This window comes from Marmota flaviventris, chromosome 9, assembly GCF_047511675.1.
Source record: "Marmota flaviventris isolate mMarFla1 chromosome 9, mMarFla1.hap1, whole genome shotgun sequence".
Taxonomy (NCBI): Eukaryota; Metazoa; Chordata; class Mammalia; order Rodentia; family Sciuridae; genus Marmota; species Marmota flaviventris.
Genome location: NC_092506.1, coordinates 91,163,943 through 91,188,148, shown reverse-complemented (window position 1 = coordinate 91,188,148; position 24,206 = coordinate 91,163,943). Strand labels below are relative to the sequence as shown.

At 33.0% G+C, this 24,206-nt stretch overlaps 1 protein-coding gene across 1 annotated transcript; it reads right to left on the bottom strand.

Moving 5' to 3' along the window:
- Positions 1–2,164: 2,164 nt before the first annotated feature.
- LOC114089013 (large ribosomal subunit protein eL32-like) lies at positions 2,165–2,608 on the bottom strand. The gene has a single exon (XM_034635836.2). The coding sequence runs from the start codon at positions 2,606–2,608 to the stop codon at positions 2,165–2,167; it is 444 nt and encodes a 147-aa protein (XP_034491727.2).
- Between the last annotated feature and the right edge of the window lie 21,598 nt (positions 2,609–24,206).

Here is a 24,206-nt window from a genome sequence, read left to right as displayed (position 1 = left end):
TTTCCAAACTCCAGGGGTAGTTTTGGGGAAATATGAACAATAAGTAACTATCTCCCTAACTGGGAATGAGAATTTATGGTCACGGTTTATTTCCTGGAGTGTGGACCTGGCAAAAGTGCCATGGTCATAGGAGAAGTTTGATGCACTAAGCAAATTTCTAGAAGAAGCATGTAGGAAAAGGAGCCCGCCCACAACAAACTCAAAGGATAATTATGGCATATTATGGATAATTAGTGCACAAAGCCTCATTATCTAAATAGAAGCATAAGAGTGAAAACTGTGAGTCAGATATCATTGCTCAGCCATAACTTCGCTCCGGGATCAGGGGAAGCAGATTGAATGCCCTGAATCCCAGTGATGGTCTGGGGTCTGATTTCCTTGGTTGCCCTGTTGGGAGGGGCATCAGTCCAGTTAAAACAATTTGTCTGTGACCTTGGGGTTTCACTCAGCTTGCAGTCTAGTTATGTGGCAAAGGAGCTAAATCTAGCCTTACCATGTGTACGTTGCTTCAACTCCTTTCTCTAGTTTGCTCTATTCTGAAAATTGTGGAACTGTTGAAATTCTGGGTGGGTAAGTAGGGCTTGATCTTTGAGAGGTGAAAAGTAGAAGCAGGAAAAAGGAGGATAAAGTGGTTAATATATACAGGGAATCATATTTAAAGAGGAAAACAAGATGAAGGCCATTATCATGATATAATTTAACAAGATGGGACTCATCCTTGGTTGTTTTAATTGTCACACACACACACACACACACAACACAGATTTATCTAGTTTGCTTATTGTTTCACTCATGTTAATGTTTCAAATCTGTTCTTGTCTTACTAGCTTTTACCATCTTTTTAAAAATGAATACAATTTCCACATATTTCTAATTATTTCTTTTTTAAAGAGAGAGAGAATTTTTTAATATTTATTTTTTAGTTTTTGGTGGACACAACATCTTTATTTTATTTTTATGTGGTGCTGAGGATCAAACGCAGCACCCTGCGCATGCCAGGTGAGCACATTCCCGCTTGAGCCACATCCCCAGTCCTTCTAATTATTTCTAATTCTTATATTCAACATCAGTTTTCCCATTATCCCTCAACATCAATCGATACAACACTACTTGAAAGATATTATTGAACCTCAAACATTATTCCCATGATGAATAACCTTTAGAAGATCTGCATCACTTTTAGCATAAAGACCCAAACTCATACACATGTCTAGATTTGTCTTCTAATAACCATTCAGACTCACCATACTTGAGGGCCCATTTTCTACTTCATGTTCTTATTACTCCTAAATAATTACACATTGTCTAAAATAAAAATTTGATCTCCTAGATTCTGGGTATTCACATTTGCTGTTTAACATTCTAGAAAGATTTTGCTTCCTGACCCTTCACCATTAACTCTTTCTATGAGTTTTCCACTATTGTGTAAAACTTATCACAGCATACTACAATTATCTCCTCCTGATGGTTCACCTACATTAATATCACTCTCATCTGTAGGATGTGAGCTCTATGGAATAATAGATTGTATCTATGCATATTTATTTGAATATATTTGTGCTTGGATTATGGTGAATTATCTTTTTTAAAATTTTTATTGTTGGTTGTTCAATAAGACAGATAACTCAATCATGTTTATTCAAAAGTATAGATAATGAAGAAAATAAAACAGAACTTTCTTTTAACCACAAGGTTCTTAGAGTTATACTCTACTATGGTACCTCATCATTAGCTGTATAAATGAGTATATCAACTAGTAACTTTTCTGTGCCTTACTTTTCTCATGTGTAAAATGGGGTTAATAAACATAATTCACCATGAGATGAATGCAAAAAATAAATTAAATGAGATAAAAGGTGAAGGACTGAGAAAGTGTCTTGCACACTTGCACACAGTGAGTATACTTAATTTTTTATTGTTGTTGTTTTGTTATTTACAATACAGAGGGGGTGAATCCAGGGCTTCACAAGATAGGCAAGTACTCTCCCACTGAGCTAAATGCCTAGTCCTTTTGCTTATTTTATTTTGTGATATGGTCTGGCTAAGTTTCCAGGCTAGCCTTAAACTTATGATTCTTTTGCTTTAGCCTCCAGAGGAGCTGGGATTATAGGTGTGCACCCCCATGCTTGGTACATCTTTTTTTTTTTTTGCAGTTTTTGTGCTTTTATTTAAGCACACAAAAAATGTGCGTGTGAACTGTCCACTCATTTTCTTCATTGCTCCGCCTGGCATTGGGATTGGTGACTCTGATGGCCAGTTTGGCTGCCCTTTCAATGATGGCTTTGCAGTTATTGGAGGAAACATTGTGAGCAATGTCAGAATAGTAAGATTTGTTGCACATGAGCAGCACTTCCAGCTCCTTGATATTGTGGACCAGGAAATTCCAGAAGCCACCGGGCAGCATGTGCTTTGTTTTCTTGTTTTTCTCATAACCAAAGTTGGGCATCAAAATCTGGCCTTTGAATATTCTCTGCACCCTGTTGTTAATACCTCTGGGTTTCCACCAGTTGAGCTTAATTTTGACATATTGGTCTGACTGGTGCCCAATGAACTTCTTGGTACTCTTTTTGATGATTTTGGGCTTCATGTGAGGTCTGAGGGCAGCCATGATGCTGGATATGGATGGTGGCCACCTCTGTAGGCAGTGCCAAAGAAGAGAGGGGGAAGATATTGTGCCCATCAACTGCTTTTGATGATGATAATGATGATAATAATGATGATATTGATGTTGATGTGTGCCATTTTAATAAGAAGTTTGTCCTGCATTTTAGGGTTCTTTTTGAAAACTGTGAAAAGAAGGAATGGAGCTAATATGTGTTCAGTTTTCTTCTTCTCCTCCTCCTCTCCTCCTCTTCCTCCTCCACCTTCTCCTTCTTCTTCTTTTTCTTTGTTTGCTTATTCTGATTTTGGGGTTGGAATACAGGAACATTTACCACTGAGCTACATCCCCAGTCCATTTCTCATATATATATGTGTGTGTGTATATATATATGTATGTGTGTGTGTGTGTATTTTTTTTTGAGACAGGTTGTTGTTGAGTTGCTGAAGGTTTTTCTAAGTTGTACAGCCTGGCTTCAAACTTGCAAACCTCATGCCTCAGCTTCTGGAATTGCTGGGATTATAGGTATTTACCATCAGGCCTGGCAAGCGTTCTTATTTTCATAATATTATCTTACTAAATCCATACATCCCATTTGAAGAGGAAGGAAGTTATGAATTAAGTAGGTCATAACTTTCTCTATTTCACAGAGCTTGGAAATGTGTACACATTAGCTTCAGGAAATCTCTTTAAGACTCTAGCATTGGTCATTTTGGATTATCTCCTGTAATTCTGATAACAACTACTTTGCATACCCAAGTATAATTTCATTTCCAAATTTTATAATCATAATTGTTAAAATATTGCCTCTGAGCATTCACAAGGACCTGATCAGGATGATTATGTGACTCAAATATCAGTAATACTAAAAAAAAAAAAAAAACTTAGAAGAAACAATGAGAGTAGATATAAGGAACAACAATAGCTTTCTTTAAATAGTTGATGTGATGTAATGTGAATGATCCTATAGGACTACAAAAGGGAGAAATGAACCTACTGGGTATAAGACACAAAATATTCATATTTATAAAAATTTTAATATAATTGTACAGTATTTGGCCTTTAATATAAGAAGAGTTTTGGTAATTAAAAAAAAATTTAAAAAGATTCACTTATTAGAAACCAAGGTGCCAGTTCAAGGGGTGATTTCAATGGAAATTCACTTCATCTTAAATTAGATGACTATTAAAATTCCTCTTAGTCCTGACAATATCTGTAATATGGGCTAGTCCACAGTGAATAATGCTATTCATAGCATCATCAGCTTCCTTTGCCTCTCTCATCATCTCATTCTGTAAAGATATAATAATTAATTTTGTGCAAAAAAGGAAAGTATCAATTTTTTTCTGTTACAATGTGGCCACAAGTTACATTAGAAATATGAACTTGAAATGGAAAAGAATTTCCTATTCCTAGTTTTGCCATTTAGTACTTTGAGTTTTTCTAAACCTCAGTACTTTTATCTCCAGAATAGGAATACTACCCATTTCATAGCAAAATTTAATAAAGCAACATATGTAAAATGCCTACCAGATGCTGGTGTCGAACAAATAAAGCTCAAATAAACAGTACTGACATGAATGACTGAAAAGGGACAATTTTAATTATTTTTCAAGTTATTAAAGTCTGACATACAAACAAGTGCACAAAGTCTAATGATTGGTTGGATATTTTATCATCATTAAAAAAATCAAGAGACAAGTAAAACAGCATGTCCTTGAATTCCCTCTTTTTCTTCCCCAAAACGTAGCCAAATTAAGGGAACAATAAGAGCAATTCTGGACCAGAAAGTCCAAATACATATTATCTTAAAGGACACTGGCTTTCTCTTATGCACATTGGGAACCAGGCAAGTTAGTGTTGTCTGTAGAAAGCTACCTTCTTGCACATAAGCCAGGACAGTTAGTTCCTACTTGGGATGCTGTCAGGCAATCAAACTTATCAAATCAATGTTCACAATGTTACTGTTTCTGCAGCTGAACATATGAAACCCTCTCTGAGTGGAGCAGGATCAAAAGGGAGGAAAGTGTGGAAAGGATATGTGTCACGCATCCAGCCGCTGCTACTGGACAAAATGCTGTGAGGGAGAGGAGGCACTGCTTGGCAAAGCACTGTGAGGGGCTGAGATGCTATCTGTTCAGCCTGTCACTATTAAACTCTTGTGGAGAATTATCTAATTTTTTTCTATGCTTTCCCTAACAAACCATGTCTCCCATGCTCTCTCTGGGCACTTTCTTTGGCAGATCTACAACCTACCCTCATGCCATGGAACAATTGGGCTGTGGATGAGACAGATATATTTTCTTAAAATAAGTACTACTTACTTTCCCCCAAAAATAAATAAGTAAATTTTATTCTGCATGTAGAAGGATAGCGCACAATTTAAGAAAGAAAATAATCACATATTATCGGACATATGTAATTAAAAGAACTGAGTTAGCATTTGAGTATACTATATTTTACACTATTTTATTATAATGATGCATATAAGTATAAATTATCAAATTCTATGTACATGTTTATGGATTTTGTCAAAGTAGACACCTGGTAATCAGCATCCTAATAGAAAACTACAGCAGGAGTTCCCTTATACTCTCCATCAATGTCTAACCACAGTATTACTCTTGGTTTAGCATAGGATAGCAGTTTTTCATATATTTGCTTTGTTTTATTTTATTTTTGCATATAAATCAGTGCTTCTCAACCTAAACATACATCAAAACTTCCCTGATGATTTTTTAAATAAATTCTTATTTGATTCTCTAAATAAGAATTTGCAGTTCTAACAAATTCCTGTCAGTATTGATGCCCATGGCCTAGAGACACTGCTTTAAAAACTATTGATCTATAATCTTCCAGTTCATAAATGTACCACTTTTGATTATCAATCATACACTTGGTGGAAAGTTATGAATAATATAAACTTGGTTACTCTTATGTGCATGTGGGGGAGGATATATGAATAGATATATAAGTAAAAACTACAGGGTCATGTTTTATCATATAATTTTACACAAATCATATTATCCAAATGTTTACAAATGATATTAACCAACTTATATTTCATCTCTTTAGAGATGTAATTGCTTTATATACAGAACACCTTTGTCATTTTTCAAAATGTGTTAGACAAAATACACAGTCGAATTTCACTGTCAATTTATGATATTTACGATATTGATCATATTTTTACATACTTTATTTTTGAATATCTTCATTTGAAGTACCTTTTCAAGACTACTTTTCTGGTTTGCATATATTTTTTGTGAATAAGTCATATACATTATTTGGATTGGGGGTGTAAGGCAGATAGAGACACCAAATAGTCTCAGGGGTGTCCATGCTCCAGGGCAAAGGGCAGAGGCACCTAATAGGTCCCAGTCATCTAAGGAGAGATAGAAATATGTGAAAAGATCTCCCAAATTTTAAATGAAATTTATGGAAATGAGAAGCACCATCACTCATTCTGTCCAAGCTCAGATGGAAGGACAGGTATCTCCACAGAAACCTACAAGTATAAATGACTTGAAAGTAAAATGACAGCTTCTGCAATTCTTCAGCCTTGTGTAACAATGCTAGTTTTAACCAGAGATGAAAGAAAGGGGTGATCAACATTAAATTTTCCATAACCAGCAGTATAACCATCAAAATGGAAGTAAATTTGTTATTTCCTACTATAATGGATTTATGGATGAAAACTGTAAAGACTGTGGATGATTTCAGTTTCCAAGAAAATTTAGTTTTCACAATTTTAATTTTATTTTCAAAAACTAAATTTTAATATTTCCTGTAATAGATACCATTTCATTGATTATTTCTCAAATTATAATCTATATATTGACTTAAATCAAATATTGATCTGGGAAAGTTAAAGTAACAAAAAACAAATGGATGATAAATTTCCATGTGTCTGTTATCACAGTTTTGACTATACATCAGTATACTGCATGGGGGTGAAAACAGGGTTTTTGAAATTAAATCAAGACATTGCATATGCATTTGACCAATAACTTTTACATATCTTTTAAGGGTGTAGCAGGAGAAGGAAAACTGTCACTTACATGGGTCCTTCTTAACCAGTATCCTCAGGACTCTACACCCTTGACATAGAAATCATACTCTGTGCCCATATAACTGATTTTCAATTAAGAGGCAAATAAAACATAGCAATGAGGATCAGAAAAGTAACTCACTAAATGACTAAATCTTTCTCCTAGAAGAAGTGACATTTGGAAGTATTTTTGATTGAATGGATTTAAATTTCTATGAAAACAAAGCAAGATTAAAATGAAAGCCATGCTCTATGACTAACCTTAGCTGACATCGTTCTTTTCATTTCCTACTGGGTTGTAATGTTCTTCAGCTCTCATAGCGATTCATGAATGAAAGAATTACAAAACAGTAAAATTAGCTAATTACTAATGTTCCAAATTAGAATTCACATTTAAGTTGCAGTTCTATTTTTTACAATTGAAGGAATACAAAGCTTGCATTTTTTTCATCCTATGAACCTTGATTCCTTAGTAGATTTAATACAACTTTATTAAAATAATTTCAAATCAAGAATTATTGAACCATATACAGGAAGTAAAACTATTACAGAGGATTTGCTTCTCTAGCTTTAATTATTTTGAAATAGGCTATCATTTGTTTGCTTCAAGAAGATAATTTATGAATCTGAAATATTTAAAAATCACTTTAAAACTAAAATTTCTGGCATGTTATGATTCCTTAGGTACAGACAAATGTAAGATTCTCCCCTGCGTCCTGCACAGGTAATGGGAGTGGAGTTCCCCTCAGTGGAATGGGCTGGCTGAGAAATAAAAGAAATAAAAAGAAAAATAGAATGGCGAAAAATTCACAGGACACAGAAAAGAATTTCAAAAGCGGGGGCAGGACAGGCAAGCCAATCAGACAGATGGAGCTTCTATACTATGCCAAAAGGGAGCCCTGAACCTGCTTTATTTATATTGGGAAATATCAATGGCTTTCCATAGAATATTCTTCTCTACAAAAGATTAAAGGAGGGCTGTCCAGTTCCCAACGGGTTACAGTCATCTCTGGAGCTACCATGAGGTTATCTCCCTAGCAGAGCTGAGATACAGGTCATGTGCACTAGGCAATCTATTGCCGAGGGAGACCCACAGATAGTATGCAATGCCAAACCTAAATCTCCCTGGCTACCATACTAAGAGAAGACACTGATGTAATTGGCGGATGTCTTCCTGCATAAAATGAAAAGGATTTCCACCATTCTTTGAAAGTTGTAGTGCTTTCTTTCTGTGACAATAAATGTTTTTCAAGAAAGTATAAAATGCATAATATAAGAGTAATATCATAAAGGTCCATGTGAGTCCACAAGCTGAGCTCTTACATTTACTTCAGATAGTTCATTAAAAAAAAAATAAAGTAAAACAATGTAGGTGGAGTTGAAGTTTTTGTTTTAAGATCACTATTTCATTTAGCCCCTCCCTGCCTCCACTTTGGTTACCATTAGTCTGAAAAAGGTGTCTTAGCAAATTGTATTTCCCAGAAGAACTTCAAATAAGAATCCAAAACCCACTTGTGATTCTCCACACCGTCTTGTAAAGCCTGTTATAATGAGTTGGGTTTATTGCTCTTTCTCCTTGAATCAAGCTAATTCCATGACTACTCTGATCAATGGCAGATAGGATATATCATTTCAGGGCAAAACCTTCAACTGGTTGGCAGTTACTGAGTCTTGACTTTCGAAAAACAGCCACCATATAAAAAGCCTGAAAACATTGAGATTACCTTATTGTACAAAGCCTAAATTCCATGGATAGGCACTTAAGGATGGGCCATAAAGAAAGAAAGACCAGGGAGCATTTAGGTACAGAACTTGCTAGTGACTTCAAAGAAGCTGTAATCCTTCCGTAGCTTTATGAAAAATCCAGGCATAAACCATTTAAATCTGCCCACACCCACAGAATAAAGACACAAAAATCAATAAATCATTGTTATAAGCTATCAAATTTTAGGTTGATGTGTTATATTACACTAGTAAACAGAAAGGTCTGTATGATTAATGATTTTATCCATGTTTCTACATATTTATAGGGTATCCAAAATACAGTATTTTTGCTGATTTTTGAAATTTGAGTAAGTATCATCACATTTTACAAATTCTTTTGAAATCTTAAATTCTCTGAATTTAAATATGTTTATTCATTTGCCTCATTTATTTATTTAATTATTTAATGTTATGCCTATTAATGACATACATGTGGCATAACAATGGCAGCTGTGTGGATGAATGAAAATAAAGCTTGAGTCTATTTTGTCAAGTGAATATTTCTGGAAAAATGCACTGTTTTCCTCATTGAATTGCATATGCACTTTGGCAAAAATAATGGTAGTGTTCACATCCATCTATTTCTGGATTATATTCAATTACATTGGTCTAATTGTCTTTTTATTCCAATATCACAATTTATTTGTTTGTGTTGCTTTATATAAGACCTTGAGCTTTGTTCTTCTTTCTGAAGATGATTTGGCTGCTCTATGTCTTTTGGATTCTACTTAATCAAGTAGTGTCAGTTTTGACCTAGAGCAATATGCTTGAATAAATTTTTATTGGGTTTACATTGAATTTAATGTCTCAATACTTGGCATGTATTTTATTTTAGACTGTCTAATTTCTCCTGGAAATTTTTGGGATTTCACTATATAGATCTTACACATTTCATTTAATTTGTTCAGAAATACTTTAAGTCTTTTGATATTAGGCTTTTTGGTAATTATTACTGTAAAAGTCTTACAATTCATTGAAGATATTCATAAGTATTTTATTTTTTAGCCATATTGAAAATTATATTGTTGATTTCTTTTTCCAATTGTTTTTTGCTAGTATGCAGGAGAAATTTTTTTTTGTCCTTTTTGCCAAAATACCCATGCAATCCAATCAGGGAAGTAAGGCAATTTTCAAAGAAATATTGTTGAAAAATATTCAAACTTCACTGTAATCATTAATTTTTTTTTTTTACTTTTCTACCTGCTATCTGGGATCATCTTTCTTTAGCCCAAGGGAAATTTATTTTGTATTTCCTTTATCATTTGTATGTGAATAATATTATCAATCTTGTTTTCCTGACAGATTCCATTTCCATTTTTTTCAGTGCATATGAATTTTTGTGCTGAAAATATATCATTATCATCTTTCTTTTAGTTTTTTCCTTTAGAAGTTAAAAGTTAGGGTTTTTTTTCCTTTAAAAGTAGTATGCTTAATTTATTTGATGGTTTTAAAGTTGTTTCTTCATTTTCTTTGGTTTCAGAAATTAAACTATGTTTCTCTGCTAAATTTCATTTAAAAGTTTTTCATTCTTAGGTCTGATAGGATTTGACTTATGGATTCTTCTATTCTTTGGCTTATTTTAGGAAAATTTAAGCCACTATCTCTTTTTCAATAATACTTTTTCCTCTATACTTTTGCTCCTTTTTTGTGTGACACCATTTAGATATTCCTGTCTTTTCACCCTGATTTGTGTGCTTCTGTTTTTCATCATCATTCCAGGTGATACTTTTTGATTTATCTTCAGTATCACTAATTCTCTCTTTCACTGTGTCAAATACACTAATAAAATCATATTTTGAGCTCTTAGCTTTGTAATTTGGGGTTCAATTATTTAGTTGTTTATTAAAATATAGTATATTACTTTTAATTGCTTTCAGATGTTTACAAAATTTAGAAATTTTTGTCATCTGTTTGAACACCTTAAAAAGATATTTTTAATATCTGTTATATTTTTAATATCTTTGGCCATCTTGTGCAACTTTGAGGGCCTCTTAATTATATACCAATCTTTGCTGGTTCTGTTTATATTGCCTTATCTCCTTCAGTCTTTAGTAATATGTTAAAAGTTTTATTTGGAAAAAAAAAAGTAACAATAATTTGTTCTAGGATGAAGCTTTTCCAGACAGAAGTTTGTTTCCTTATCCAGGCACTTGATGGCACTAGCAATCTAGAATCACCCTAATCCAAAAATCAGAGTAAGGATTCTTGGGAGAAAAAGGAGTTTATTTGCCCAAAGTTGAAAAAGTGTTAGTTTATATATTTACATTATTCTATTCCCAGCATGTAGCCCTTAATCCTGGAAGACTTCTATATCCTATCATATTGTCTGTACCTATATTGCAACTGTTGTTTCCAAGTTCTGAGAGACTGGCAAAAGCTCTCCTGTTGCCAAACACCCAGAGGTAAAACAATCACTAAATTGAGCATACCATCATCTCAGAATCCCAGAACTTCTTCCAGACCTCATTTACTATGTCATAAGTACTCTGCCTTTAAAATGATTTTTTTTTTAAAAAAAAAAAAGTAATGTGGACTGCTATGTTAGTTTTCTACAGTGGGTTTTAATAGTTCAAATTATGTTAATCCATTATAGAATATGGGGAAATTCCATCCACAAAGTCAGACCACCATTATCTTTCCAAGTATTAATTTTCCTTTACTCTTTCTACTTTATGTCACTGAATTGTTACAATGTCTCAATCTGTCTTCAAAGTTTCATAACTTTCCTTTTATGTGGTGGAATTTTTTTTATCTCTTCTCTCACATTTAGGCAGTTTCCTGAGTTGTTTCTTATAATCATCGAAGTTTTTGTTTGATTCTGACTCATCCTCTGTTCAATCCATTAATTGAGAATGTGCTATAAGTTGTTACAATTACTTTAATATTGAAAATTTTCTATTTGTAACTTATTCAGATTAGGTGACCCTTTTCCCAGAATGTTCATTTTTTATTCATTGTGGTTTTCCTTCTATCTCTTACAGCATTTTAAACATATTTTGTCTATCATCTCTTTCATATAAATCTGTGGTTTCTAGTTCTTAATGTAGCGATTTCTTTGTTAGTTATATTGTAAAACTGTCTCTCATACTGGTTTCCAACTATTTAAACATGTTTATAGAAAACTCTCCTTTAGGGTGAGTTATGTCTTGGTTGTCTTTTGCTGTAACAAGATACCTGAGACCAGGTTATTTATAAATGAAAGACACTTTTTTTGCTTCATAATTCTGAAGGATGGGAAGCCCAAGAGCATGGGAATAAGGAGGGTTTCATGCTGCTTCAACTCATGGCAGAAAGTAGAGGACAAATAGGCGAGTGCAGATGAGACTAAACACCATGGTGGGCAGTCTCACATTATAAAATTTGCTTTTGCTCTAACAAATCTAGTTCTGGGAAAACTGCATTTATTTCTCTTAATCACCTAATCACCTTTCTTAAGGGCCCAACACTATAACAATGGCAAATGAAATTTCAGTATGATATAATTTGGAGAAGATAATCCATATTCATACTACCTCTCTTGATTTTTAACTTTCAAAAAACACATATACCCTTGTTGTTGAAGTAGCCTTATATATTAATTTGAATTAATATAATAGATAATTAAATTAACAGATAACTTTTAATGATATAGTAAGAAAGTTGTGAGAGCAGAGAGGAATACTGAGGAGTGAACTATTAAATTTTTTGAAGCTGCATCTCATTATTTTGAAGATTATATATAAATTCATATAAATTATTCTCTGTGATTATCTCTAAGATGCATCATATTTTCCTGAAAATATTGATATATTCAGTGCAACTAGCATAGTATGTAGCCCAGAGTAAATGCTCAATAAATTCGTCTGACTTGTAGAGGGAAGGCATTGTAATGGAAAGATTTCTCCACTACTGAGTTTTAACGCTGAATAAGATTATTCAAGAGTGGTGTATATGTGTGTGTGGGTGGGTGTTGTGTGTGTTGGTGCGGAGAGGAGAAGGTAGTGCTCATGACAATATGGTCAGATGCTGATGGCATATCCTGAATTACAAGGTGCAAGGCAAGAATGGCCTGTGAATACAGACTGGAGATATTAAAATAATAATTTCCATAGAATATTAAGTACACTGCTCTTCATCCTATGAGAAATAGGGAGCCACAGATGGAATCATTCTGGTACCTCTTAAAGGATATTTTGGAGGAAAAGAGAAAGAGGAACAAGAAAATCAGTATACATGTGATACTAAGTGATTCATTTTAAACTTAGATAATATTACTTTTCTGTTCAAAACCCTCATTCCTAGTAAAATCTAAAGTTTGCCAGGGATGACTTACCTGCATCCTGGCCTCATCTTCTGTCAGACTTTGCTTCTCGCGCACTCCATTCTTGCCTCCTTGAAGCATCCTGCAGACATCAGGCAGGATCTCTTACTTAGATTTTCATGCTGGCCCTTCCCCTACCTGGGATATTCTTCCTTCTGCCTGTGGGTTCTTTCTTTTGATATCTCATAGCTTATTCCTTCCTGCAATTTTGTTCAAATGCTATTGTCTGAGTAAAATTACCCTGAATGCCTCTGTAAAAATGGCAATCATCATGTACTCCTAGAGCAGGTACTCCTAATATTATTTTCCTTTTCTATTTCTACTCTTCTGTAATGGTTAATTTGAATTGTCAACTTGATTGGATTAACAGGTACCAAGGATTAAGGAGTTTATGGGTGTGTCAGTGAGGATGTGTCTAGAAATGATTGGCATTTGAGATAGCCAATTAAAATGGAGACCCTCCCTAAGCATGGGAAGCACCATCCAATAGAATAATGGCTTGGATAGAATAAATATTGGAAGAACAAGGAAGTAGCAGTAGATGCAAGCTTGATTCTTCTTCAATGGGTTCTTGATGGCTGCTGAGATCATCTAAGGATATCTGACTCTCATTTCTTCACTCTCCCAAAGTGGACTCTGACAGTGATTCTCCAGAAGCCTTTGGTCTCAAACTAGGGTAGCACCATTGATCCCTCTTGTTCTGGGGCTTCAGTCTCTGGGACTGTGCAGCTACTGGTTCTCCCAGCTCTCCAGTCTGCAGATGGCCATTGTGGGCTATTCAGCTTCTGGTCATGTAAGCCAACATAATATGTCCCCTTTTTATAATTGTACTTCCTGTACATTTTGTTCCTCTAGAGAACCCTAATACACCTCCAAAGTACTCATTACTTAATAACATACTATGGAATTTATTTACTTATCAATTTGCTATTGGTCTGCTCCTTCCCTGCTGCTATAATGTAAGGGATAATGATAAAGAGAGTTATTTTATTTACAGCTGTAATACAACTTCTAAGGGACAGGATCATAGTAGATTTTCAATAAATACTTCAAGAATGACCAATAAAGAAATGACAGAGTCTACTTGTGGAACCTGAGACACTGGAAACTGTAATGAAGTTTTTGTTGTTGCCTGTACCATCATACACTTAGGTAACTGTTCTGCTTTCACACAATGCCAGATTCAAGTACGATTATTAATTAAAGAGGACATAGTAATCTTAAAATATCAGTGCAGATTTTACAACTAGAATGTCTTAATGTATTTTTAAAAATTATATTCCCTTTCAGCCTAATAGAGAATACATTTGCCTTGGTATTCTGTATAATTGATTTCTAGGAAATTAATATTGCTATGAGTTTGGTATTCACATGTAAATAAGCTCTTCACAATCTGATCATCACTAACCTCTCCAAAAACTCTCACTGAACTGTCATATCAAACTGTATCAAAGGTATGCTTCAGCTGCTCTGTGCTACACATCTTTTTTGCTCCTTATTCTATCTTAACTCAAGAATTCTACATGGGCTGTTCCTTTTGCCCCTGTGTAGCTCTTGCTCTTATACCTGCCCCCTTGCCTGGCTTATCAGTACACATTTTCTGGGTTTTGTTTTAGTTTCCTGGCACTGTTTCAGGGAAGTCTTCCTTGACTCTCAATATTTGGATAAGATGGCCTTTTTTACATGTTTTCATGATCTCTACATTTTCCCTATAATACCACTTTTCAACTGAAGCAGTTTATTTTCTGGATTCCATTCACTAGACCAAAATCTCCACAAGGCAGAGAACCTGCTGCTCTAGTTGGCCAATACACACCCAGTGAGTAGCAAATATATAATACACATAGATTATTAATACATAATTTCTATGAAATCAATAGTGCCTCCCCAAAATTCAAGTTTTGAAGACTTAACCCCCAGTGTGATGATATGTGGAGACAGGGCCTTTAGGAAACAATTAAAGTTTAATTATCTCCTTTAAGAGATAATTAAGTTAGTTGAGTTCAAAAGGATAGAGCCCTCAGGAAGGGATTAGTACCCATATAGGAAGAGATAACAAACCTCTCTCCCTCTTTTCTTCTCCACAATATTAAGACAGAAACACTGACAGTCTACAAGTCTGGAAGAGAGCTCTCACCAGAATTCTACCGCGCTAGCACTCTGATCTTGGACTTCAAACACAGGAACTGTGAGAAAATAAATTTCTATTGTTTAAGCCACTCATTACATAAAATTATGACAAATCTAACTGAAAAATACACATTTGATTGATTAAATGAACAACTGAGTGATTATTGATAATATTTAACTTACAATTCAAAGTCACTTTGATGTCTTGGTTGACTTGGTATCTTGGAGTCTATAAATGATATATTTTGTCACTTTTTTTGAGGATGTTTTCTTAATCAATATGGCCTTAACTTCCAGGTTATATAAACAAGATTTTGGATTTTATATTAGTACAGTATTTCCCAAACTTGATTTAGGAAGAACTAGTATCCGACTCTAGAAATATTGGTACTACCAAATCCAACATTTCTGACTATTTATAAACCTTTGCTATAATTACATTGATCATATTAAAATATATCTTTAAGCCAAAAAGACCCTGAGATGAGGAGATAAGAGGTACTTTGCACAGATAAATTAAAAACATGAATAAGATAGAGCATTTGCATTGCTTAAACCCAAAAAGATCAATGTATTTGTGGGCTGGAGAACAGAGGAGGATCATGTTTTGGGGGTTTGGGAAGATGGAAACATTCTCAAGGGAAAATTCATACCGTGTTTCCATATATCTAGAAATAACTTCTTTAAGGAATAAGGCATCTTTACTTGGGAAATTCTGTGATGTTAAGTAAAAAGAATTTGTCTAATAAGTAGGCTTAAGTTTTGGTCAAATATTACTAAGTGGTGGTTTACTAACTCTGTTTAATTCTGTGAAGCTTTTTCCTGCTAAGGTACATATTTACACTAGACTGTAATTTCTTCTCAGGCCACAAACACTCCTCCTATTGAAGGTCTGTACCTCTGGGGTTGGCAGGTTTTGCTCCATGCTATTACTATCTTTTCTAGAATCTAGGCAGAAGGAGGTGTCATTATCTAGATCTTGCTAAGGTTTTTGTTTGTTTGTTTGGTTTTGAGCTTGTAATACCATTATGCATTTAGTTTTTAAATTTATTTTAACTGACATATAAAAACAAAACAATTCATATACATGGAGTAATATGATTTTTTTTTGTACTGGAAATTGAACCCAGGGGCACTCAACCACTGAGCCACATCCCCTGCCCTTTTTTATATTTTATTTAGAAACAGGGTTACTTAGGGCCTTGCTTAGCTTAGTTGATGAAGTTAGCTTTGAACTTGCAATCCTCCTGCCTCAGCCTCTGGGATTACAGGAGTATGCCACTGCATCCAGCTGATGTGATGTTTTGATACATGTGTACATTATGAAATATTTAAATCAGGTTAGACATACCTATCTCTTAAAACACTGATCAATTTTTTTATGGTAAAAATTTCAAAATCCTCTTCACTTTTTGAAATGGATAGTAGATTATTGTTATTTGTAGTCACTCTACTGTGCAATTAGCACACCAGAACTTACTTCTGCTGAGTGGGAGAAGCTCTGGGGTGATTCTTCTGGCAGCCTTTCTTCATATTGTCCACTGACATCCATATACTCTTTATTGACCAAGGAAAGGCAGATGGTCAAACTGAACATCCAAGGTTGTAATAGACTATGCTTTGCCTAGTAGGAGGGAAATTGATGGAGGCAACAATTCAACATACTGCACTACCTCATTGAGTTGTTGAGTAAATTAAATCTTTTCATTTAATCTATTTTCATGAATGGCAATTATTTAAGCATAAATGGTAGCATTAAAAATAATAGAGAGGAACAAGGACATTATTGTGAACTTTAGCAATGGGTTGAAAAATGCCAAGAGGCAAAGAAAAACAACTAAAAATATATGACAAATAAAACTTGATGGAATTAAAAGAACAAAAATTGGAATAAGTAACATAGCTTGTAGTCATATGGTAAAGACTTAAATAAGAGAAAGAAATTTTGTCTTAAACGTTATCTAGTATTGTCTAGGTTGACATAGAGTTTGATTAAAGTAATACTTATTGTAAATTATTTCTATACAATAAATAGTGTGCAATATGTTCTAACAGCCTTCAGAAAAATCTTTTCTGTTGTTAAAACATTGAATATATACCTTATGTTTAATATATTTTTTTTTCTTTCTGAAAAAGTAGGGAACAAGCACTGTGTAATGGTGTGCCTAGAGAGCACCACAATTCACTCTTGGGTTTCCCTGACTCCAGCTTCTAGGTAAGTAGTGACTTTACTGCACATGCATCCTCTAGTGCCAGGATGCTCTGAATTCTTGTAATATTGTTCTCTCCACTAATATCCATTTGCCCTCTTTTCTGTGGCTTCTTATTTGAGAACATAGAAAAGATGAAGCATGTGATATGAATAGTGGAGGGAAATGCTTCCCTCAGATCTGTGGGGTTTTCCTACCTAACACTATCTAAAGCTTGAATGATCAATCTAGTCTTTTTTTTTTTTTTTAGACCTCTATTCCTTCTTCAATCCATTACAGTCTTTTTCTTTCCCTGTTATTCAATTTAAATTATTAAGATGACTGCTGCTAAAGACTTCCTAATATCCAATGCGATAGAAAACTTTAAATTCTTATTTTACTTTGGCCCATTTGATATTTGACACGTTGAGAATCTCCTTTGACATTTCCTTCCTTTCACTGTAGTAACATCTACCATCGCTACATCTTGCACCTCAAAGACCACTCCATCTTCTTCTTTTATGATGTCGGGTTTTTTAAAGATTCACCCTTAAATTTTTTGTAACTTTTATGTGCCCTCATCTACCTCCTAGATCTAATCATTACCATTCAGCTGAAATGCCTAGTCTGAATCTATTTCTGAGCTCCAGACTCATTCCTCTACCTACTGGTTATCTCCACATGGTCAACATAAGTGTCAACCTCATGAGTCTGATTGGATCTCAATATTGTCAACATTTCTCTCTCCTCCTTTCTTCCCCTGTATTTTATATCTCAGTAAATGATGATATTTAGAAGGATCTCAGTCCTACACATTAAATGGAAATAGTTATGGGATAAAATTATTTTCATTCCTCCTATTTTATAGATAATGAAAGCAGAGTCAAATAGATATAGATTTTGCTAAGTAAACATTAATTTTCTACTTGGAAAATGTGCTGAAAACTTTTGTAAGAAATAATTGTGTTCACTGCTCAAAGTGGCTTTACAACTGAAAAAATGTCAGTCATATCAACATGGAAACATTCATTCCTTTAATTTATGTTTTAGCGCCTAATGCATTGCCAATTACAATAGCCACTAAAGTGGAATTTCATTACCGTTTAGCATCACTAAAACATATTTATAGCACTTTGTATTGTATAAAATACCTTCAGCCATCCAGGTTTTTCTTGGACCTTAAACTATTAAATAGAATTATAACTAAAAAATACAAAAGGACACATAAAATGAAAGGAAACAATTGGCAATTTCCATGGCATTAATGTGGCAAAGCAGACTTTCTGAAACTCAATCAGAATGGTGACAACATATGACACTGAAATTCATTGCTATGTGAATGTTGATTATTGAGATTATTGATCAATTAAATAATTTAAGAAAGATAAAGGGAATAAAAAGATAAGACAGACTAAAAATGGGCAAGGACCAAAAAAAGGAGGTTCACTAAAACCTCAGAGTCAGAAAATTCCATATAAACCTTCATTGAACGGGAATTTTCTTAAGTACACTAAAAAGTGAAGGGTGACTTTTGCTTTGCCTTTTATATTAAAAATTTATTTTCAAACATGCTCTTGTGCCTATAAACATGCCACCATAGACTGAATTCTACTTCTGCATAGAATAGAGAATACTAATAGATTAATTTATGCCTTGTGAAATATATGTACTTTGGATTCTTGAGCAAAACTGATTTAGTAAAATCACTTAAAACTAGAAAATGCACCAACTGTGAGGTTTAAATGAAGAAGCTTCTTGGCTTTACACATTCTCAGGCAGTAGAAAAAAAAATGTTTGCTTTGTACTACTTACCAGAATTATTCCTTCAGTATAGCATAGGGTGAAAGAAGAACCCATTTAGATGTAATTGTCCACTTGAAAAATATATTAGAAAGAACTCTATTAACTTTTGTCCCCAGAAATATATAGGTACTCACTTGTATCTGGAGAGGGTCATTGTTTTGTCCCCATCCCCTCCCATTGTTCTTCATCTCTGGGAAACCTGCAGCCTTGTAAAAGGCAATTAGGACTGTCACTTTTCTCCCCCGGGATGGGTAGAAGGACCACGAGGGGCAGGAGTGCAAAAGGGTGGAATTCCTTGAACAGCTAGTTGACTTCATTACCTTCTTACCTCAGTCTCCCAGGATTTAATTTTTCAGCTTAAGAGAGTATTTTCACTTTTTTTTATCTTTCAATTTTAACCTGCAGATCATGTCTCAATTTAAGACAGTTGTTCACAAAAGAAAACTGAAACCTGTATGCCTTGAATAAACTGACATCATGTATATTTCTTAATGATGAGAAAGTCATTAATTTACCCTGGCATTTTCCCATGTCCTATAGTTTCATTGTCTCCATGAAATATTTCACATGAAATACAAGTTATAATAGAGAATAACAGTGTATGTTTTTAATTCTGATACTTTTCATCAGGAACAATTGTTGATAGCCCTTTATATTACCTTAGTCATAAGATTTTCTGTTGTGCTGTTAAGTTCCTCACACCTTTCACTACAGAAGTAATCTATGCCTAATAAAACTGTCTTGGAAACTCAAAAAACAAAGTAAAAAAAAGTCACTCACCAAAATTAGTTGATGTTTTGGTAAATTCATTTTAGTTTCTTTCTTTCTTGTTCTCCCCATATAAATATACACATACATATAAACACACACAACTCAGACACATGTTCATGAACACACACATCATATATTTATATCTATATCTAGATAGGTTAGTCACTGACATAAATAACAGAGTATTTTTACTTTAAACATATGACATTATATCTTCTGTTTTCCACTTGATATAATAATACATTACCCATATTTTATATAAAAGAATAAGGTAGCTAATATTTCTCTGAATTGGTACATCTAGATTCTTTGACAACCTACTAAAGCTTGCAAATGTAGATTCTTTTCAATTATTTATGTTGCATAAATGCTTTTATTCTTAATGAGTTTTTAGAGACTATTTTTCCAAATAAATATTCAGTATCAGTTTGTGAATATTATACAGTTAGCAATAATACCTGATATTAGATTTTACTAACATTATTAATATATAAAAAATACTTTTTACTTCGCTATAGTAGCATTGGGTATTTTCTAATGTAAATGGTTGAAACACTATATTAATATTAATATTTTAAATGTATAATTCTGGTATTATCAAAGAGAATGCTATATGTTCTAGAATTATAATTTTATTGCATTTATTTCTATATGAATTATGAAATTGTTCCCATTATCCATTTACATATTAGAATCTTAGAATTTCTCTTGGCAGTTTGTGTGCTTTCTCTGCTTCTTTTATAGATGAAGAATATTAACTATTTGGGTTGGCCATAGTGGCACATTCTTGTAATGTCAGAGACTCCAGAGGCTGAGGATAGAGGATCAATTTTGCAAGATCCTCTAAAATTTAGTGAAGTCCTGCCTCAAAATATAAAAGAAATAAAAAATGTCTATGGATGTAGCCAGTGATAAAGTGCACCTAGTATCATCCCCCAGTATCACCCCCTGCCCCCTACAAAAAAGATATTAACAATTTCTTAACAAATTCAACCTATAAAAATCCTTATATGATAATGATAACTTTTGATATTGAATTTACTGCAAATGTATTCTTTGTATATTCATTATTTGGTTTTGTTTATTAAAAATTTTCATGATGAGTTGTAGAAGATTTATGGCAGTGAAATATGTTAAAACTCTTTCTATTTTCTCTAAACTTAGAAGTTTTTCTCTTATTTACAAATTTGGTCACCATCAGATCTATTTTTCTATGTGTATATCTATTATTTATGTTTATGGTTTAATTTTCATGTAGTTAACTTTAATTCATTGGAGATTTATTTCAGTCATGAGTGCAAGATATTTGGAATATTTTTTCATTTTTAGTTTTATAAACTGTCTCAACATTTTTTGGTGATTCACTTTAAATTTTATATAGTGCTAAATGTAAATTGTATTAAAGATTAGATTCTCCTAAAAAATTGTATGGGTTAAAATTTCTCTTTCGTTTTCTATTTGGAGTGTAGTTGTTTTTTTTTTTTTTTTTAATCTATCTCAGTTTCCTCATATGTTGAAGGGGAGCAGGGATGATAATAATAAAAACAACTCCTACGACAAATAGTATTTTGAAAGATTGAGTTTAGTCGTGTTTGACAATTATCCCATGACCAGGCTGTTCTTGATGTTATTGCTATTGCTTTGATTAAAAGTTTTACTAGGATTTTTTTGGATTAATAAAATATTTTAATGATCTTTATAGCTGTCCAAATCTGTTACAAGGTACTAGATACATAACAGATGTTCAATAAGTATTTATTTAAATAGTGTCAACTAAATATTAACAAATGTCAAGGATTTATTGCACAGAGATCACAGTCAATCATGAAGGTGAAGAAAACCAGTTCTGAAAGACTGAATATTCAATCACAGGCTCACAGGTAATGAATTGTTCTGATCTCATTGCCTCTCTATTTCAATGGTACAGCCACTCCTTTTCCTAAGAAATATCCCAACAGCAAAGAGGCCCTTGTATGTCCCTTCTTCTCTCTCTGTTTCCCTCCCACCACCCTCCCTAATTATCTCTCATTTATCTGTACTACTTTATAAGCCTATATGACTGGATTAATCTGTTTTAATCAGGACTGTATATTTTGCCTGAGCTGGGCCAAACTTATGTGCTTTGTTCTGGGACTTAGAATTTAAAAGATTATTATCCCTGGCTCTGAAGATAGGGAAAAGCAGAAAGAATTAGTACTAAAAGACAGTATGTATCAGTGAAACAGAAATGGCAAAGGGGCTGGCATTGTTAATGTTAACATGTTAATGGCCAAGCACTGCTCTCTGAGTTGCCAAATTAAATGACAGAAATTATTTTCTTGTGACAGAGAAGAAAAAGAAGTCTGAACTTTGCATAAATTCAATATGAAAAGTCAGTTACATAGTTTTGATAGTCAATTATTCCATGGCAAAATCATTTGTATGATTTGTGTGAAATAAATAAAGTTGAATATAACTGTCTTTTGATGAAACTAAAACTTCCTAAATTGTCACTTCATAAAGATTTTATCCCCTACATAAATGGTACAATTATTCGTTAACACAAAGATAATGGTTAAAAAGGAAAATAAGAACCCCCAGTATCAAATTTAGGGAGATAATATCTGATAATCATTGTGATGCGTATCTATATGGAAAATTTTTTCAAATGTATTTTGAAAAACAACTTCAGGAAAGCTTGTTTATTATTATAACAAAAACTATACATTTGCTTTATCTTAAATTTACTTTGTTTGGAAATACATTAAACACACTACACATTCATTAGAGCTTGAACTACATTAAACACACTATAGCTCATTCATTAAATACTTAACATTTTATGCAAAATATTATATATATTTATATATGGTATATAATTACCATGAGAATTAAGAATCTATAAGTGCTGAAGTGTTGTTTCCATTCTAATGTATGCTACTCTCTTATGTGTGTGTGTGTGTATCTTTCTTGTACATGGTTATAAATCTTTGTATCCCCATCAAACAACACACTACTTGGTTCAATTAGAGATTCAACAATTAATATATTGAATAAAACACATTCTTTGTAATTTTAAAATTTGTTTTTAAAAATAATTTTAAAGATTTTTTCTTGTATTTTCAAATTATATAAAATTCATGCTGTCAGTACTCTTGTTAGTTGGTAATATTTAATTCATACCTCTGAACATTAATGTGCTCTCTTATAATACACTTTATAAAACAGTATAGATCTGCATTTTTTGTCTATTTTTCTAAATTTTGTCTTTCTCGGATGCTCATAAAAATTCTTCAAATTTATGAACCCACAAATTCATAAGTTTTTACAAAACAGATGCATTTGTTAATTTATTTCTTAAATTAACTGCTGTTTAGGTATATTTGATAATATTAATTTGAATTTCCTTTTCATTGATTAAGATTTAGGTCTTTTCAACTTAATTATTTAAGTCATTTTCTCCTAGTTCTGCTTTATTTTATCTTTTAAAGTTTCCTTTGTGGGAACAAATCGCTGACTTTTAAAGGAAATTGATGAAATTTATAGAAAGCCACCCATAGGGTTCAAGGCCTCTCATGACAAGGAAGACCAGGCACAAGAAAAGATGAAGGGTGGTGCAGGGCCAGGGCCTCCACATGCTGGTGTGTGGTTCTTCCTCCTGTACAGCATATTCATGATCACTACCAAGTTATGGTTTTCAGGGTAGGAAGTTATGACATCCTTTATTTAAACAATTTTCTAGATATTTTAATAATTTAAAGAGTTGATTTTAAATTTTAAAATATTTTGATGTATGATGTGTGGAGTTCTTTTATAAAATTGTTACAAGTTCTACAAGTATTAAGGGTGCATCTGAAGCAAATAGATCAAACTTGTGGGCATGCATACAGATGCAATTATGTGTAATCTGAATCTGTTATGAGATCTTTATCAAAGATTGGATAAAACTGAATTAATCTCATATCCAGGACTTCTCTCATAGGAGTGTTATTATAGACTCTCTTCCAGCTTATGTCATGTGTTAAAATACAGTTAACACTTCTTTGGAACCAAAAATTTTTTTAGAAATCCAATATATTTGCACATTCAGCATTACTTCTTCTGTTTGAAGATCTATTACAGATTTTTAAAAATTATCTCAAAATTCAATTTTCTCTAATTAAAAGAAAAATAAAATGTTCTTCTCAAGAAAGATGAAGAATTACCCTTTTGAAATACATTTTTCTCCCCAATATTATCAGGTCAGGGCTATTGCTCTGTATTCTATATCTATCTCAAATGATACCTTCATTTATGGCAGCCTGGGGATTTGGGGAAAAATATAATTGATTAAACTGTCAGATAGAAATAGCCAACACTAATATGAAATCTTACCATTATTCATATCTTAATTAAGAATAGCTCCTCAAAACAGATTTAGTATGTGTATAATGATTTAAATTTCTGAAACATACAATAAGATCCTTCTCCATGAACAAAATTTAAAAAGCTTTGTCTAATATATTCATTAAATCATTTCTTCATATACCTTACCCCGTAATTTTAGAAACAAAGTAAATGTAACAGTAATAACAAAGGTTCATTTCAGCATATGCTTTAAGCTAAACATACTTTTAATCT

Bases quoted from the DNA above. Each gene is read 5' to 3' on its own strand.
- LOC114089013 (XM_034635836.2), bottom strand. From the start codon at position 2,608: ATGGCTGCCCTCAGACCTCACATGAAGCCCAAAATCATCAAAAAGAGT.